The 18,261-nt window shown below is 47.8% G+C and overlaps 4 protein-coding genes across 4 annotated transcripts; 2 read left to right on the top strand and 2 right to left on the bottom strand.

Moving 5' to 3' along the window:
* Positions 1–3,934: 3,934 nt before the first annotated feature.
* HO133_005545 (uncharacterized protein) lies at positions 3,935–5,116 on the top strand (the record flags this gene model as incomplete). Its single annotated transcript, XM_037296454.1, has 1 exon — positions 3,935–5,116. One exon carries the CDS (start codon positions 3,935–3,937, stop codon positions 5,114–5,116), a length of 1,182 nt encoding a protein of 393 aa, XP_037148436.1.
* A 4,645-nt stretch (positions 5,117–9,761) lies between these two features.
* Positions 9,762–11,084, bottom strand: HO133_005544 (uncharacterized protein; the record flags this gene model as incomplete). Its single annotated transcript, XM_037296453.1, has 2 exons — positions 9,762–10,747; positions 10,805–11,084. 2 exons carry the CDS (start codon positions 11,082–11,084, stop codon positions 9,762–9,764), a joined length of 1,266 nt encoding a protein of 421 aa, XP_037148435.1.
* Positions 11,085–14,739: 3,655 nt separating this feature from the next.
* On the top strand, positions 14,740–15,746 carry HO133_005543 (uncharacterized protein; the record flags this gene model as incomplete). The annotated part of the gene is made up of 2 exons (XM_037296452.1): positions 14,740–15,010; positions 15,067–15,746. The coding sequence occupies 2 exons, from the start codon at positions 14,740–14,742 to the stop codon at positions 15,744–15,746; spliced, it is 951 nt and encodes a 316-aa protein (XP_037148434.1).
* Positions 15,747–16,097: 351 nt separating this feature from the next.
* Positions 16,098–18,191, bottom strand: HO133_005542 (uncharacterized protein; the record flags this gene model as incomplete). Its single annotated transcript, XM_037296451.1, has 2 exons — positions 16,098–17,544; positions 18,028–18,191. The coding sequence occupies 2 exons, from the start codon at positions 18,189–18,191 to the stop codon at positions 16,098–16,100; spliced, it is 1,611 nt and encodes a 536-aa protein (XP_037148433.1).
* Between the last annotated feature and the right edge of the window lie 70 nt (positions 18,192–18,261).

Below are 18,261 nucleotides of genomic sequence, written 5' to 3'. Positions count from 1 at the left end.
TGGTTTACGAAAACAAGTGATTGGCTGTTATTTGCAAATCATCGATTTGAGGCTTTTGAGCTTTGACTCGGCGGCTGCCTTGCGACGTTGCGAGTCCTGATCTGGCGATCGCTCTTGATTACCCCCGAAGAGCCGACTGCCTAAATTCCCGAATCTGTATATTCATGCCGGTATTCGCGCGGTTACCCGAGTCCAAGGAGGTTATCGAGGAATGCCCAAAGCATGGCGTCCAATGATAAGGGTATGTACATCGGGGTTGCCTACCCGGGCAGTGCCCGGCCCAAGCGTGGGGGTTTCCCAACATAAACCCCAAGATAAACGCGATTTGATTTGATGCAATCTGATTTGATAACATTACGACTATTAATAGATCATCATGCCGCGAAAATGGCGGAGGGTCTGGTCACAGCCGAGGGGCAGGCCTGCACTCCTCAATGTCCTCTCAAATACCTTGAACTGGAGTCGCCAGACAACAGCAGAAGAACAATCCAAAGAGCATCGGCCTCCAATTGCAGCATCAGTTTGGAGCAAATACGAACATCTGGATATTCTTCGGATGATAGTCAGAGAAGCCTCTCATTCTTGATTGAGCATGGCAACAGCAAGCGGAAATTCCTCATCACCGACTGAGTGTAAGACGAACAGCAACAACCATCACGGTCTCCTGTCGTATGACGCGATCCCGCTATGGTATCAAGACAACGATTGCATCCGCCATGGGTACCGCCCCGTCATGAACGACATCAAGACGTGTTTCGAAAGCTGGACCTATCTCCACAACGAGACCGCCAATATATATAGCCATTTGCTTCCTGCTGTCCTTGCAATCGTGAGCCAAGGCTTTATATACAGATCGTTTTCGTGGTATTATCCCCAAGCGACAACGAGGGACCATTTGATAGTCGCATTCCATCTATGTACTGCATCGATTTGTTTCGGCCTCTCTGCTTTTTACCATACCTTCATGAATCACTCGGCGCACTTTTCGGATCTCTGGGGCCGTATCGATTACACTGGTATAATCATCCTCATTCTCGGTGATTTTGTGTCTGGGATTTATGTTGGGTTTTATTGTGAACCGGTCTTACAGAACACGTATTGGACAATGGTATGTAGTAGAACATAGAACCTTCCTCTAGTTTCTGCGATGTCTTCAAAATGTGTAACTAACCATCAAACTCTCATCAGATTGGTACCCTTGGCGCCTTAACGGTCTACATCGTGGTTCATCCCTTCTACCAGAGTCGTCAATACCGCCTTTTTCGCCTTTCTGTCTTTGTTGTGACAGGTCTCTCAGCATTCGCCCCAATTATTCACGCATCGAGGTTATTCCCGCTTGAGCAACTCAACAAACAATCTGGTCTCCCCTACTACTACGCGGAGGGTGGATTGATTCTTCTCGGCGCGCTTATTTATGGCTCGCGATTTCCAGAGAGGCTCTATCCAGGACAATTTGATATTTGGGGGGGCTCTCATCAGATATTCCACGTGCTTGTTGTTCTGGCTACGTCTATTCACCTACTCGGTGTTTTGAATGCATTTGAATGGAACTATGAGAATCGGCGGTGTATGACTGGTGATAGGCTGTTGTAGGTGTCAAGCGCGCTGGCTGTTAAGGGCTGTCATGTGGTCAAACATCGTCGTTTAATCACTCGGAATCATCCAGTCATGCAACGCACCGGTTAGATCTGTGGCGAGCTGGCGAGCCAAGTGCGAGGCACAATTAGATCAAGGAAGGTGAGCAGAGGAAACCTACGAGAATCTTGAGGGAGGAACACCGTCGAAAGGTGATTTACAAACGGGTGGAAGGGTGTGAGGGAAGTACTGAGAGTATGCTATATGAGATAGAATATTGACCGGATAGAGGAGCTCTGGATCCTGGAGGCTGTCGCTCAGCGGGCTCTTGTGATGGAGCTATTTGAAATCTTGCTCAAACAGTGATATGCATTTACATGAGAATGTATCCAAGTACCGTTTAAACACTGGACCACTTGTTCAACATCTCAACTGCACCAAGCGTATCTGGTTGATTAGCCCTGATAGCCTTTACAAGAGGACTGAGTAAAGTCGTGCATGGAGACCCTAGCGGAGATCCTAAGTTCCCCCAATCCATTCAGTTTCATACCCATAAAAGTATACAAAAGTGAGTGGACGTGAGCTCCTAGGATCAACAGTATTTCTGACTACTGGCCTGTGCGGATCTGGACTTACTCGGTTTCACCCCCATTTGCAAGCCCTGAAATCCGATGAACCCCGGGGGCGGGTTCTGGGGGGTACCACCCCAAAAGCGCACCCTGAACCTACTCAAATCCGAGATTTCATAGTCCGCTGTTTCATGACAGTATTGTAAAATATTGAACAAAGCTATATAATAGTATAATTAAGTCTATCCGAATTCTTCGAGCGGTGGGCGTTGGAACTCGCCTGGGTTTCGGGCTATGGTAGGTTTGGGGTGAGTTTTTGGGGTGGTATCCCCCATAACCCGCCCCCGGGGTTTATCGGAATTCAGGGCTTGCAAATGGGGATGAACTACAAATGAGGGTGAAGCCGAGAAGATGTTCATCATCATAGAGGTCTTCCGCGATTTGGTCTTTGTTTCGAAGATGATTGTAGTAGATCCGGAATGCTAGCGCGCCTTGGCACGGTTCCTTTTAAACCTCAGCCAACGCTAGTGTACGATACCGGAGAGTTATTAGGTCGATCTAGTTATATTCCCCTAATTAGTAAGAGATTACAGTAGTAAATAGGGGATATATTCTAACTAATCTTATCGTCTTCCCTATACCTCGCTATCGTTATTCTCTACTCTTTTATTTTTCTTATATCTCGCTATCATTAAATCTTCGCGTAACCCCCTCTTATATAGTCTTAATATCATCCCCTCTTCGTATTCGTCAGTTTTCTTAATATGAGGGCTTCGAGAATACTTAGAAGGAGTTAAATTAATACGATAGCAACTCGAAGGATATTAATCGAGACCGTAGCCCGAAGATAAAATTTTTAAATAACGACTTTCTATCTCTAATATAGAAAGAGGATAATAATAATAGCGACGGCGAATAGAGTAAGGCCACATATTCTAACGCGTCTAGATTATCGTTACCGAAATTTATTACCCCTCCCTCCTCTTTCTCCTTAAAACGTAAGGCCGAGATCTTCTTAGACGCGTCGATAGATTAGAAAGAGTCTCGTAAGGGGATTAAGCGAAGGAAGACGCGTGTTAATAAAGTAGTCGTCTCTCATTTAAGATTAACAATTATAGCCTTGCCGTCGAATATTGAGGTAATTTATTAGCAGGGAGTTTAATTAGTCTTAAAGGATCTTATCGATACCGGCTATAACGTGTCCAAATTGTAGACGCCTATTAACTTTATAAAGATTTTAATAGATAGCGAGAATAAGAGCTAGATAGCTAGCTAAATCTCTAATAAAATCTCTATAAAGTGATAATGAGATAGATTTCGTTTTAAGATATTAGAAATATTAGAATAATAGCGACGGTTTTCTTATTAGATTTCGCCTTAATAGCTTCGAGATATCGTAATAATAACGACGTCTTTTTACTTAAATTTCGCCTAGCCTTATTAAATTATTCTTCGCTCTATAGAAGATAATAGCGAGGTCTCTTATTATAACGTAAACTCCGCTATATCTTCTATATAAATCTCGCTTTAATTAATAGTAATATCAGCGGATATAGCTAAGAGATCTCCGGCGATAATGGCAGCGATAGTAAGGTATTAGTATTATCGCGCTTTATTTTGGTGTGGCTACTATATAAATCTGGCTTAGCCACCTTATAAGTACGCTAATAGTATTTTTCTTAGCATTGGCTGAGGTATAAAAGCTACCCTTGGCACAGGGCTCTCCTGCAAGCCTGTTGGCCTTATCCCTCACCACTCCGGCCAAACTGGTTTTAGTCGTACAGCAACCCATGAAGATAGGAAGCCGTGGTGGAAGGCAATGGCTCTTAAGATATGCAATCGGGACATTTGTAGTCATCCTCCTGGTGGTCTTGCTCTCCCATACATTCGAACCGACCAAGTTCCTTCGGGAATCCTACGACCACGATGTCGGAGCCTCAGGGGATGAGTCAACGCCATCTTCGGAAAGAGTGTCCGATATAACCTCCCTTGATACCTCCTCTTCTGGCTTGAACGATGCATCAATTGCACCGTCTTCGGAGGAGCTGCATACCACCAGTGACTTGAAGAGCACATCAGCTACAGTCTCTGATGGCGTTATACCCAACAAAGTACCAACTACGATCCCTGACTCCCAGATCCTAGTCACACCCAAACCACAACTCGACGTCGTCATTGCCCATCATTCCGAGGAGCCGTACTACATCAAAGTCTGGACGGACAGTCTGCGTTCGATACCCTACATGCAAGAGCTAGGAATGCGGATCATAATCTACACGAAGGGTTCGATGGAGCTCGCGGCAATAAAGGAAGCAAGTGGGGCGGATGAAGTCATCCAGCTGCCCAACGTGGGGAGAGAAGGAGGCACCTACTTGCACCATCTGCTCAGCGTCTACGACGATCCGCCGCAATTCACACTCTTCGCCCAGGCGAAGCTCAAAAAGGCCCAGGAGGAAGGCTCTGGGCAAATGACGCAGTGGCTGCAAGATAGGCTCCGGACTGATTTTGGCAACGAGACGGGATTCATGAGCATGGACAGGAAGCATGACATCTGCTATTGCGGCCATTGCACAGACATGGGCCGGGATGATTTCTATCCGCTGTGGCCGCAAATCTACTCTATCTTGCAAGGAGATGTGTGCCAGCGATTGCAAGGGCATGTCCTTTCCTTCAATGGCCATTTCATCGTGTCACGGAAACGAATCCTTGCTCGTCCCCGTGAGATATACCAATATCTTCAGGCCCTCGTCGATGCATCAGCAGATCATTGGATTCACTCGGAGCCTGAGCCGACGTGGTTCGAGAAGGACAGAGGGAAGAGCATACCGAGCAATCCCAAATTTGGACACACGCTCGAAAGGCTGTGGCATACAATTTTCAGATGCGATGATCCTGCAATGGTCGTGGACTGCGACGTGAAGGGTATGGAAGCAGAGGGTCCGGGCGGGTGTTCTTGCAGAGATGCTCCATAACCATTTGCGTCGGCGTTTCCCCAATCGAGTCCACTCGAACTAGAACAAGGGCCAAGACCACTGCACCTCATGGGAGTGCGACACATGATGTACCGCTCCAGCACCTTCTCCAGTAATTCTCAGACTCCCTCCGCCTGGCCCCCTCAAACAGGCCAAATGCTCTCACGCAAGCACCGCCTCCTCGGCCCTCCTCCTCACATACATAGGCATCTCCACCGTCCCAAATCCCTGCTGAATCTATCCAATCCCATCACCCTTGCCACCCACATCCCCCATGTCATACTTGAGCTTGGCGACACACTCAATATCACAGTACCAGTATCGCAATCGATCCGATACTGGCTCTCTGCCATACCCACAGGATTGTTGATTTGCCCTTGATGCGTTATGAACACATCATCGACGGCGCGGTTGCGGCAGTTTAGGACCGGAGCGCGGGAAATATAGCGGCCGTGGTCAGAGAGGGTCATGTCGAGGTTGGGGTAGGGGATGTGGAAGAGGAGGGTGGGTGGGTGTGGGGTGTGGGGGCAGCTGAGTTGACGGGCGGGTCAGTGGGGTGGGGGTCTGATTCGGGCCTCACGTGAGGGACGTGATATTGAATGAATGGAAGTGTGTGATTGACAACTCCAGAATTGTGAAACAGTGACAGCATTAGGGAATTAGGACGTAATGCTGCGAGAGCCCATCCACATCTCTGAAAGAAGCGAACGATGAACCAGTTCAACTGTATCATAATCCTTCTCAAGCCACAAAGACGCACGCTTAGCTCGACCTCTCGACTTAACAAAAATCAATCGCAAGTGTCCCACAACTTCCTACTCCACAACCCCTTCAACCCTCAAGCGCACATCCCCCCTTCTCCCTCCCTCCCTCACCGTCTCCAACCTCTCCCACCCGCGCCGTCCTTCACCCAAGCCTCCCTCGACCTCTCACAAGCACCCACCAAACGTTCAAGACGTCCTCCCACACATCCCAATCGTTGCCACCAACTGGCGAAACGGGCGCGCCATGATGATGATGGTCGGTGGGGACATGCTGCTTCGGCTCGCGTAGTAGCTACTTCAATCCTACGGGTTCGGACGACGGCAGCTTTGGGAATGGCAGCCTCGCTCGTGAGCACCATTGCTTCGGGTCGAAGATCCACATGGTATAGCGAAGGCGAGATCCCCGGCCCTGGGTCCACTGATTGATTCATTCCCCGTGACCTCGTAAAGAGCATTTGCGGGCTCAGCGTCACCGATTCAGCGACGATAGCTCCATTGGAAGCGCTCACGGAACCATGGAAATGCCCGAGGTCGTGGTACAAAGAAGGATATCGTCAGCAAAGTCCGCCGACAGCGGTCCCGACCGAGCCGGGACAAAAGTTTGCGGGGGGTGAAGATGCGCGATAGGCTCCGTATTGTGTCCCCTACTGCTCGTACGCTGGGCCTCTCGTTCGTGTGTTACGGATATGCGTTCCTTTACTGCTCCAAGATAGCGAGGCCAATGTTGCTGTCGTAGGGTTTGAGCTTGATGAGATCGGGCACATTGCGGGTGGCGCCTCTGAGGATGGAGCTGGCTTGAGAGATGAAGTCGACGACTGCTGACGATGGCCGGGTGGAAAATGCCCGAGAAGGGTGCGGCCAGTACTCACCACAAGACCATGCTGCCGTCTCGATCGATCGTTCCGCGGTCGTGAGACTCGATGGGACCGTCAGGGGTGATAAGGCGGAAGAGAGGTGTGGTGGAAGCTCGATGGTTGCTTATTGTGGAAGGGCGAAGAGACAATAAAGCTGAAGAAACCTGGCGATGTAGGGTTCTGGAGCCGAAGGAGAGTGATCTAGGTAGCATGTTTGAAGCAAGGATGTTGGTTCCTTTGAGTGAATTCGTGACTATGCTGCTTTTGACGTGATTGACATCATCATCGAAGGCAACCAAACCTGTTGCCATTATTGGCTCCGTGGCCCCCTTTTTCATATCCGCCATCTGATAGTAACTAAACTGAGTGTCTTTTCAGTCTGGACACTTCTCGTATCTCTGTGTGAGAACCTTGCGAGAAAAAAAAAGGGGGCGACTTCCCACCAGAGCACAGCCGATCACGACGCAAATGCATCCGGAGAAACATTGTAGCCTACCCGGCATTGAATCCTCTCCAAGGACTGCTTCGCCGGTAAGACCAACCCAATCCAAGAATTCTGAAGTGAGAATACATCAAATGCCACGCACATGCAGAGATGAAAGAGGCAGGCAAACAGGACGCGATGATCCACAACCAACAAGAAACAAAGGAGTAAGACCTGATGGCAGAATCAAGCGATGGGATCGAAGCAAGCTCATGCTTGCAATATATGCCCATAAAATGAGACCACCGAGACTCATCAAACGGAACGAAGAAACTCCCCTAGTGTACTTCACTACCTCCAAGGACAGCTCTACCCTCAGTGAGCTACCTCATACTCGTATTCACTAGGATTTGCAATCTACTAGGATTTGCAATCTTTAAAATCTAATTCTTATAATTTATTATTTCACAACAATATAATTCAAAACTAGAAAAAAAAGTTACAAGAATATAAAATATAATTATTAGAATTTTAATTTTTTTTATAATTAAGCTTAAATTGATAAAAACTATATAGTAGTATATTAAGATATAGTTATCGAAGCTTATTACGCTATTATATAAATTAATTATTATTACCTCGATTTTAAAAACTCTTAAAAATATTAAAATCGCATTTTATATTCTTTTAGAATTTTTTTCGAATTTTTTATTATAATGTTGTGGAATAATAAATTATAAAGATTAAGTTTTAGAGATTATAAATTCTAATAGATTATAAATTCTAGTAAATATAAGTATTAACTCTTTAGCTTACTCTATTAGTATTCTTAAGATTAATAACGAGATTTATCTATATATAATGCCGGCTATAAACCCTCTAATAAAGATTTTTATACCTTCGAAAGTCTACTCTATATCTATTTAATAGCTACTACGCGTTAATTAAATCTTAATTTATTAGTTATAATAAATATAAACTTATAATTTAATATATTAAAGAAGTTAAGAGATTTTAAAAGAGCGTATATTTATATATAGATATATAATCGAATTCTTCGATTACGATAATAATTAACTATATATAAGCGAAAATTAAATAATAAGATATATTAGATCGAGGGTTAACGCGTTTCTTTTAAAGAATTCGATATTATCGATATAATAGCGAGTCTTATCTCTCTTAATTAAATAATATCTCCCTTTCTTACTAATCGATAACTCTTTTCTAAATATTATAAGTATTTAACTTCGACTATAAATGAGTTAATTTATTTATAAAAATTATATAAAGATTTTCTATAGAAAAGAGATTAGATAAGAGAGTTAAATTTAATATATTTAAAAAATACTCTTTTAATAGTAAAGGTAATAAGTAATAAGTAATAGTTATATATCTTTTAATTAGCTATTAATATACGAATAAATCTTAATTAAATCTTATATTTCTATAGAAATTAAAGCGAGCTTTTAACTTCGATTTAATAAATATTACTATTCTCTCTCTTATATAACGATATATAATAAAATATTAGATATTTAAGTATATATAGAATAAAGAAGCTAGAGCTCGGTCTAAAGAAATAAAAAAAAAGCTTTAAGATATATTATAGAATATAATAATATCTAATTATAATAAAGGCTTTAGAATTTTTAATATAATATATATAGCCGTGGTTCTATCATGATTATCTACCGTATTTTAAATAAGGTATAGATATCGGATATGGCCGTAAGGCCGAGTGGGTAAAAAACGGTTGCACTCTGGGCTACGCCTTTCAATGGGAAGGGGTACAAACAGGGGCACGGCCCTCCGATGTAGGAATTACACACACACACACACACCAGTATTCCCACAAGCACCATCACCAACCCCAACACCATCCAACCGACAAGCTGTCAACCCACGAACCACACCGTCGCCACTCACACTGCGTAACGGTAATGGTCAAGGTCCGCGCCTAAGGAAAAGTACGCCGTACTCACACTACCTTACAGCCACACCAATCGCAGAAGTGCTGTGGCGGTGCTCAATCTTAAAGTAGTCCGGGTACCGTCCAAAGCCGGATCAAGCGCCGATCTACCACCCCACCAAAGCCTAAAGGTACCTTACCCACCGTAAGTCCCGACCTTCCCTGCCAAGCTACCAGCGGTCAATCACCCCGCTAATGCAACTCCAGGGATAAAGTATGTGAGGGGAGAAGCCATCCGATTCAACGGGTTTTTCTCCGCAAAAAGACGGGGGGGCTCGGTTTAGGTCGATTAGCCTCGTCCTCGGGGGATCGATTGGGTCCACCACAGCGCCATGACCTCTTACATGCATGCGTCTTTTCTGGCTTCGATGCGATAGGCACGCATGTTGAAAACCCCGGGAAGGAGGGTTTGTTGGGAAAGAAGGTCCGCGGGCCCAAATGGATTCCTCATTGAGGCAGGCGCGGATGCAGGTACGAAAGATTGATTTTTCAGCTCGCTTACCGAGCCCTGCATTATCGGCGGGGGAAAAAAAAAGACTCATGGTAGTGTACATGGTATCGCCGGTGTCTATGGAATGCTTTGTACAAGTTTTTTGCTATCGCTATGCCAGATAGCGGGTTCCCCTCATTATCATTCCCCATGGACGGTCGACACATCGCCGTCAATCCATCTAGTGCCTTCTTTCTCACTATCTGTGCTCTTTCTGCAAATCCCCTGCTCGCTTTCGCTAGGGCTGTGTTGCCGGCCTCCGGGATCTGCGCGGGAATGTCTTGATGGCCGACCTGGCATATATACAGTCGGCGTACCCATTAGGCTCTTCACCTTGGGTGGGATCCCAGTATCACCGACGGTCACCGCGGTCGAAGAGGATGTAGTTGATTCATCAGTAGGTTTTGGCTCGCTGACAACATCGACTTGATGCGTCTTAAAGATTTCATCCGGCCTAGTCACGCTAATGCGACCGCCGGAGAAGGAACCTCGGATGCCTTTGGCGCTGGTCCAATTGCCGACTTTACGGGGTGGACCTGCTTCGGGATCCGCTGTCGTTTGCGAGGCCAGAGTGCGGTTACGAAGCTCATGGCTGGCGGCTTGTTCGCGGCCTTGCCATTGGTTTTCTTCCGTGAAACCGGCCTTGGTGAGGCCCATGAGCTGATTGAGCACGGCGAATTCGAGCTTTAGCTTGATGGCGTAAATCATAGGTTTGATGGACGCTTCGCCAACGTAGTTGTTTGTGAACTCGAGGCCAATGAGGATGATGTCCATGCCGATACAGATGCAGTTGATCAGGAGCAGCTGTAGCATTACCTTTCGCGTCATGCTGTGGTAGATTGATCCCAAGAGTCTGACGGTTGAGGTGATGTAGATCGTGGAGATGACAAACTCCTGAACGCAGAAGCCCGTAAGCTGGATGCGTTCCATGATGTTGAACTTGGGCGTCCAATAGTTTGCCATGGGCGAATTGCTCCCATATGTAAAGATGATTGTCGGGATGTGCAGGGCGCACGCATCAAAGATGATCATGCAGAGCACATATCGAAGAGTCCGTTGGTTGCGAACGACGAGATGAAGGCGCGAGTAGAGCACAAAGGCTTGGCCCGTAACCATTGCAACCCATCCTGAGAATGGTCAGTCGGGATAAGGGTCCCTCAATGGATAGGATTTATTCGCCTTACCTATCTCGACGAAGGGAAGTTCAATTAGCCATGAAGTTCCGACGAGAAACTTGAGGACGAATCCCAACGCGTGCAGTGTGCAACCCCACGAGCTGATTAGAAGCGACCAGAAGTATAGACCCTTGCGACGCCTGAAGGTATAGAAGATGACTAGATCGAGTTCAATGGTATATGCCCAGGCAATAGCTGTCCCCGCCGCAAGTATACAATATTCAACCGGATTGTAAGGGAGGGCGCCTGTGACGCCTGTAGTGGCGCGCTTGCTTAGAGTCTCAAACATCGCTGCAACATTAGTGGTGGCGAGTCGACGATTATGTACCGACAGCGATGAGACCGTTGCAGAAAGGCTTGAAAAATGAAGAGCAGGAGCGACATGAAAGAATTATGTACGAAGAGGGCCGTCAAAATATAAGGTCATCGCTCGTTGATTGAAAACAAGGGTGAAAAAGTAAAAAGGTGACGGAATGGGTTATTGTAGTCCATGATCTAGGAGACGAACTAATTTCAGCCCATGGGCGAAAAGATGCAAAGAGCCATAGGGAAGCTTGTATAGCTTCTGCAAACATCCAATGAACCATCGCAAATATCTTGATGGCGTTCCAGCACAGACCCGCCTAGCACGCAACAGGGTCCAACGGCGATTACGCACTGCCTATTCTGAAGGAGAGTGATGAGGCGATTTGGACACCAGCTACTCTTCAAGTGCGAATGTGGGAGTCCTTTTGATACAGATCTCTATGTCGAAGGATCTCGTCCTGTGGGCCTCATCTCTCTCCCAAGCTCTCTACTCCGTGCACAACTCCAGAGCTTTGATAGGAGCGGAAAGACAGGAGACAGGCGGTAAGGCGGTAAGGCGGCCGGAGGGTGTGAGTGGAAGGATCAGGCTGGGGTCAGGAACGAGCTTGTGATTAGGATCAGCAAGCCTCATGTCAGATTGGAAGCTATTTCCTATCCCTGCAAGAGTCTAGAAGCCACGTAGAAGTTGGGGAATCCTTGTGCAATCGGAGAATTTCTTGACGTGAGCTCATCCCAGTATATATCCAGGTTGTTGGACATAAAAGCACGGGACGGTGCAAGATGGCGTGTGATAGTTTCCGGGGAGGATTGAAGATCTGGGGATATGGTTGGCGCGCTAAATGCTGAAAGTCCTTAGCGCACATCTCTAGCGCGAAATGTCCTAGATCTGTCTTGGCAGAAGCTCCCGCTCGCCTGGAACCATGCAAGTTCTATTACTTACTTTAACCCACTTCCACCACTTGGAAGAGCTCCGTTGATGTTGCAAGATGTGCTTTGGCAATCGGCGACAAGGAGGTTCTCTACCGTCATTTTCGAATCTCAGCATCTAAACAGGGTATCCATGTTTGGTGCTTTGACCTGTACGTAAATTGTAACGCCGCTGACCCAAATCGAATGACTTTCCGAGGTCAAAACTCGATACGCTCGTGTTCTACTCCGCAAAGCTCCTGTCGTCCCGTCTGGACACTGCTGGAACAGCCGGTTGCTTCAAGATACCTTGCTTCCTTCTTGATCTTCACTGCCTAAAGAGTCGACGTATGAACTCGGATGAGATGTCTCAAGCGTCAACTCGTCTCACACATAGAGTACCCCAACACAAAAATGATGATCAGTCAAACAAATTCGCCGTCAAGGCAACGATAGCTGAACATCTGGAGTGGAGCTGGACACGACGATACCGGCTGCTTGGGACAGTCTTTGATCGCTAAAGGTTGTTATGCTGAATCGTGCCACGCACTTAGCTCGTCCCCCGCTAATATATTTCTGCCTTGAGATATCTAGTTATTCCAACCCCAGCAAATCGTCAGTGTTCTGACTGGGGAAATTATGATTTCGCTTTCTCATCCACAGACGCCACAATCTCCTCGGAACATCAATCCGTAATCAGTACCGCAGCGCTGGCATTTCCATTCCTTACTGTCCCGAGATCTTTTCTTGCTCTGCAGGAAAAAATTGCCGCCTCTTCCCGGCTCAGCTTATAGAAAGTCTAGACGGTATCCCACAGCTGAGCAAGTCGAATTAGGATGCAGCGTCATCCTAGAATTGTAGCTCGCGCATGCCCCGATACAGTCCTCGAATGTGTATACCAAAATGCCGAGCAGATTGGAGTTGGGATAGTTGGTGTTACAGTTTGTGCTGAATTTAGCGTTACCGCCACTGGGCATGCCGTGGAAGGAGTACTGATTCTCGTGCAGGAGGTAGTAGGGTGGAGAGATGAGACGTTGTTGCTGCTGACCGAGGCAGTTGACTGGTTTCCCACCGTGGGTCTATAATTAGACGTGATCAGACACGTCGAACATATGAGGGAGAGCTTAATTGATGCAAGGAATGTACGGTGTGTTTCTATAAAACTAAATTCTTTACCGCACCTCAGCCTTGCCGCAGCCATCAACGATCTTAAGACTGGAGTGGCAACAATGCAAGATATTGTGACAACGGGGAGCCCAATTGTCAAGTAGAAGTCGACTTTCGAAGTCCGAGAAACCTTTTGCCATTAAGCGAGGAGGCGATTCATCCTCAGTCAGGGAATCAGAAGTCGGACAAGACCATAGGGACCCTTGACTAGCGACGAATAGATCTCCACTACGTACTGGACCTCGGGCGACTTAAACTCTTCTAGCGCTTTTCTAATGAACGGCGGTTGATAGAGCACTGGGGCGTCCTTATGAGGATTATCAACGTCAAGACTCATCCTCTCGAAATGTGTGATAATGCTTCCGCGAGATATCCTAACAACAAACCGCAGAAGTGGTTGCGAGATGAAAGAAACATTAGAGACAACCCATGCCTTTAGTCAATGCCATCGAGGGAACCTGAATCTTGAATGACCTCCATGGATCTACGGCACGGCTGAGGCTGCTCCGCCCCACCCACACTGTTTTCATATTGTCTCTGGCTTCCGTTGGAGGAGATACAAGGTGGGAAATGTGTTGAGTATGTCTTACAGGCCAGACGCTGTTTGTGCCGTGGAAACCACCGTACTTGTAGCGAGAACTCGAATATTCTCATGACCCTGTTGCTTTACGACACTAGAACCCATGATCTTTGCGGCACGGCTCCGAACACGCATTATTGGCACATAAATCATCGAAGTAAGCAGAGAATAATCCACAACGGCGAAAGTACAAAACCACGAGTGCAGACTAAGGTGGGTGAGCGGGAAAATATGTGAGTGCGTCGATTGGATTCGGAGGGTTTCGAGATGTTCCACAGTGTTGTAGTCCCGTCCTGTGGTTATTCTTGGGTCTGAGCTGCTTTATCTTCGGGTCGGCCAGCACAGGCATAGGATTGGAGCACCTCTTCGATACATTTCTCGCCGGCTGTCTTATCTCAATTGTCAAGGCAAGAGAGAGAGAAGAGAGATGGTTGAAATTCGGCGATTGAAGCTTAGCGTCGCCGATCAGCCTTGCGAGGCGGATTAGCGGGTTTCCAAAGTCCATCCTCAAACTTGAAGAGAGAGATACAAACAGTTCTCCTAGATAACTTCATTTCCTGCCGAATTTGGAGATCTTGATGCTATTCTCTTCAGGCTTTTCATGTTGCTGCAGTCAATGTTATTTATTGCAGTCCATGTTCAGCTGGGCGGTCAATTTGATCCTTGTCGGCGCATACTCGTATAATTAGTTTCCAAGATGAAACGGCAGCGCCACAACCCAGCATCTCAATCTCCTTTCTACAGCACGTCAGCCGAAGTAGTTACGATTTTGTTTCATCGATAGGTATTGACAAGTTCTTGCTACCGAGAAGCTGTCTCTCCTTCTTCCTCGAGTCGCTTTGATTCAAGGCTCGTGGTAGCTTTGAATTGCTGCAACGATTGCATGGCTCCCAGCCTCGTAAAGCTGATCCTAGGCACTCGATACCATATTGCATGGTGAAGTTAATCTCGTCCTTCTGGAATCTAGAACCTCGCTTCTTGTGCGATGCGCGCGCCCAACAGGATCTACTCATACTCCAGGACATCTCGCATCGCAAAATCCACCGCCCTCATTGCGACACTCCTCACAAGAACCTGTGCTGCGACCCTCCCCGCACCACCTTCTCCTGCCGACAAATGGCTGTACCCTGACGTCAACACGCTCCCTACATACAATTACCTCGATACAGTCAATGCATCCTGGACTTCGAACTTTGTCGCTCCATATCTGCTACTCCGGTGCCAACATCCCAACGACACCGCCCACTATGCTTATCGTAGGTCTTCCTGGCCTCCCGCGCGGGCTCCATCCCTATCTGACTCCACCGTCCAGCATATAACCAGTCTGTTCCAGCAACAGGCTCGGCTCTCGTACCTCTCGATGACGGAAATGCCTGGGTGTGCCACTTCGAAGTGTCCGACCTCAGCGCCTCTAGCGCAACTCCACCCACGTTCATCAGCAATGATTTCAATATCGTGTTAGGCGTTGGACAAAGGCCTGTCTTGTGGACCAACGCACAGTCCAGGGGAGAAACAGCCGCATCCAGCGCGACATCTAATCCCACAGCAGCTAGTCCCTCGTCGTCGAGAATCAGCACGTCAAGCACCACGACATCCTCTGTCGCTACAACCCACACTCCTCTCTCCTCAGCAACTTCTACTCCTACCACTGCTCCTACCACATCTTCAACGATTGCAAGCTCAAGCGCCACCACCCCGACACCCACACAACCATCAACCCCTCCTACTCCCTCAAGCACAACGAGTGGTCTCAGCAAGAGCAAAAAGATTGCGATAATAGTCGGGTCTACCATGGGTGCACTCCTGCTCTTGGTCGTAGCGGTCGCCGTACTCTTCATCCTACGGACCAGGCGATCGGAGCGAAACGCTGTGGTCTATAGGAGCGGGCCTGGAAATGGATATGGAAGCAAAGAGGTTCCGGGGCTTGAGGCGCCCCGAGAGAGATGGAAAGGGCTTGAGATACCAAGTGTGCAACCGCAAGGTTACTTTTGAAGCGCCGAGGGAAAGATCGAAAAAAGGCTTTATACATCGGTCAGACGAAATCAGGGTTACGGAGTTGAGATATTAGGATATGTGATGGGGCATGCGGATGAGACACTAACAGGGCAATATGCAGGTCATGCCAATACTGTCTTCTCATGCCAATCGCGTCTGTACGTAATGATACCCAATGCAACATTCGAGCACTAGGTCCAACCACCATGGCATTCTTCAATCGATCGCGCATGCTCTCTGAGAACAACCTATGCAATAGCGACCCGTCTCCTCCTCACACCCAATTCCTCATCTCCCTCTCTCGTGCCCAGTGACAAAAGTCTCCAACCCCATCACCTCCCGCCCCGCTCAAAAGACAGAATGCGTATCCTCGTCGTAATAGAGCCCCACCCCCGAAGCGCCTTCAGCATCTAGCACGTGAGCATGGACATTCTGGCCTCGACCCCCCGTGCTCTCGACCCCCAACACCTTCCCCAGTGGAGTCCCCGCAAACGCCGACTCGAAGCACCATTCGAACTCGGTGCCGACAGACCCGAACAGACCCTGGAGCATTTCCAAATCCCCCAGATCGCCACCCTCGGCCGCGTTCTCTTGGTCCCGGCCCTGATGCCACACGACGACGCGGTTGAGCTCGGGCATGCAATCCTTCTTGTTCTCCGCGAGCTGTTCCAGACGCAGGATCATAGATGGCTTAAGCAGAGGGAATTGGATCTGCAATTCGACCAGTCGGGAAGGCAGCACGGCATGCAAAGGCCTCTTCGCACGCCCGCAGACGAGGAATGCCTCCGGGAGAGCGAGTGTTGTCAGACTCGACCAGCCCGCAAGGGACAACGTCGGCTTCCCTAGGAACCCTGCGCCGTCGCTGAACGCGATGACGAGCGTCTCAAGAGTACGATGGTGAGGCTCTAACGCTTGGTAAAGCTGCTGTGCGTCCATGGTATGCGGTCGTGCACGGGGGGTCTGTGCCACGGACCACGGACACTTTGTCTCCAGGACGAAACATTTGAGCGATTGAGGCAAGAGTAGGAGATCGGGCAATTTTCCCACGGTTTGGGGAGAGCAGTCGATGAAGCGCAGATCATCTATGAGTGATGTGTTGTCTCGGCGGATGGAGAAAGGGCCGCGATGCAGCTCTGGCGCCAAGGAAATGTGCTCGATCTGGAGCTTGCGGATGTGGTCGATGTAGAAGAACTGCGTCAGCTCGAGCGGCGGCAGGGTAGGGAAGCCTTGCCAGAAGGTGGTCCTGTCGTAGTAGAAATCCAGTCGCAGAAAAGTTGTCATTGGATTGGTTGGAAAGTCGTAGCGCGACGGTGGAGGGTTGAGCGACAATTCTCTCAAAGATTTAAGATGTTTCACCAAGTTTTCCAGATGTCCTTGGACTTGGAGGTACAGGTCGTGGTGATGAACCTTGAAGGCTAACGAGACGACGCGACCGCGCAGTTGGTCATGCTTGAGTAGGGTAGCGAACCATGCTCCGAACTCTTCCAAACCTGGGTTGTCTTCCCCCCCTTCTCGTTGGTTTCCCAAATTGATGTGGATGAATTTGTAGATGTATGAGCGATTGACGTCCATGAACTTTTTGCACACGAGCGAAGTGGTTGTCAAGCGTTCCTCGCGAGAGAGCTGAGCGAATGCCTTACTCATGACCTCGAAAGGCAAGAGTGTGATGTGGTCCTTTCCATCTTCATTCCCTTCGCCTGACTTCTCTCCTTGCATGGCTTGTTCCTGAAGGTCCTCTCCTGGTGTGTGCAAGTTCCCAAGCTCAACCAGGTCTGTGCTGGACTCCTCGTTGTTTCTGTTCACACTTCTAGTATCAAGAGGCTCGTCCATGATCAGAAGGAGGTGAGAGCCGTAAGCGATAAGTTGAGAGAGAAGGATTGGTTATTGTGACTCAGGCCTTGCAAATTATACAGTGACGGATGGCAGGAGCAAAGGTGACTTGGGTTTGCCTATCGAAGTGAAAGTTTCATAAGGAACTAAGAAACTCAGGGACCCAATGAGCCTTAAGCTTATTCAATGCTGTAGGGTTTGCTTGCGTTGTGGCCAGTCAGATGTTTGCATCTGATCAAAGCGGCCTGAAATGAATGAAGAGAAAGCGCAAGAGCAAATCTGCAATACCTTCCATGCAAGCAAAAAGAGGGGCCTAGCTGGAAGCGAGGCAAATATTGCTAGAGTGAATTGACGGATAGAATTGAAGTTTCCCAAAGGATGTCAGTAGCAATCAGCTAGCAATTCAGTCATCTCTCACCTCACAGCTTCAACTTTCCAAGGTACTGACCTTGCAGACAGATCTAGACTTCTCTTGATCGATGTCCTCTCACTCGCCATCCCACTTGTTCCGTTAACCAAGACCGGCGTAAGGCTCATAGACTCATCCTCCATATTCTCCTTATCATACTTCAATTCCAATACCACCTCAGCGTATTTGTCCCGGGCAACCATCTCCAAAGCAAGTAAACCAAAGAGTTTCCTCACATAGAAGTACTCAGCGGCATCGTCTCAGAGCGAGTGG

Source organism: Letharia lupina (genome assembly GCF_014066315.1).
Source record: "Letharia lupina isolate WasteWater1 chromosome Unknown contig_21, whole genome shotgun sequence".
Taxonomy (NCBI): domain Eukaryota; kingdom Fungi; phylum Ascomycota; class Lecanoromycetes; order Lecanorales; family Parmeliaceae; genus Letharia; species Letharia lupina.
Note: the sequence above shows the minus strand (reverse complement) of the source record. Positions and strands in the feature narration are given on the sequence as shown.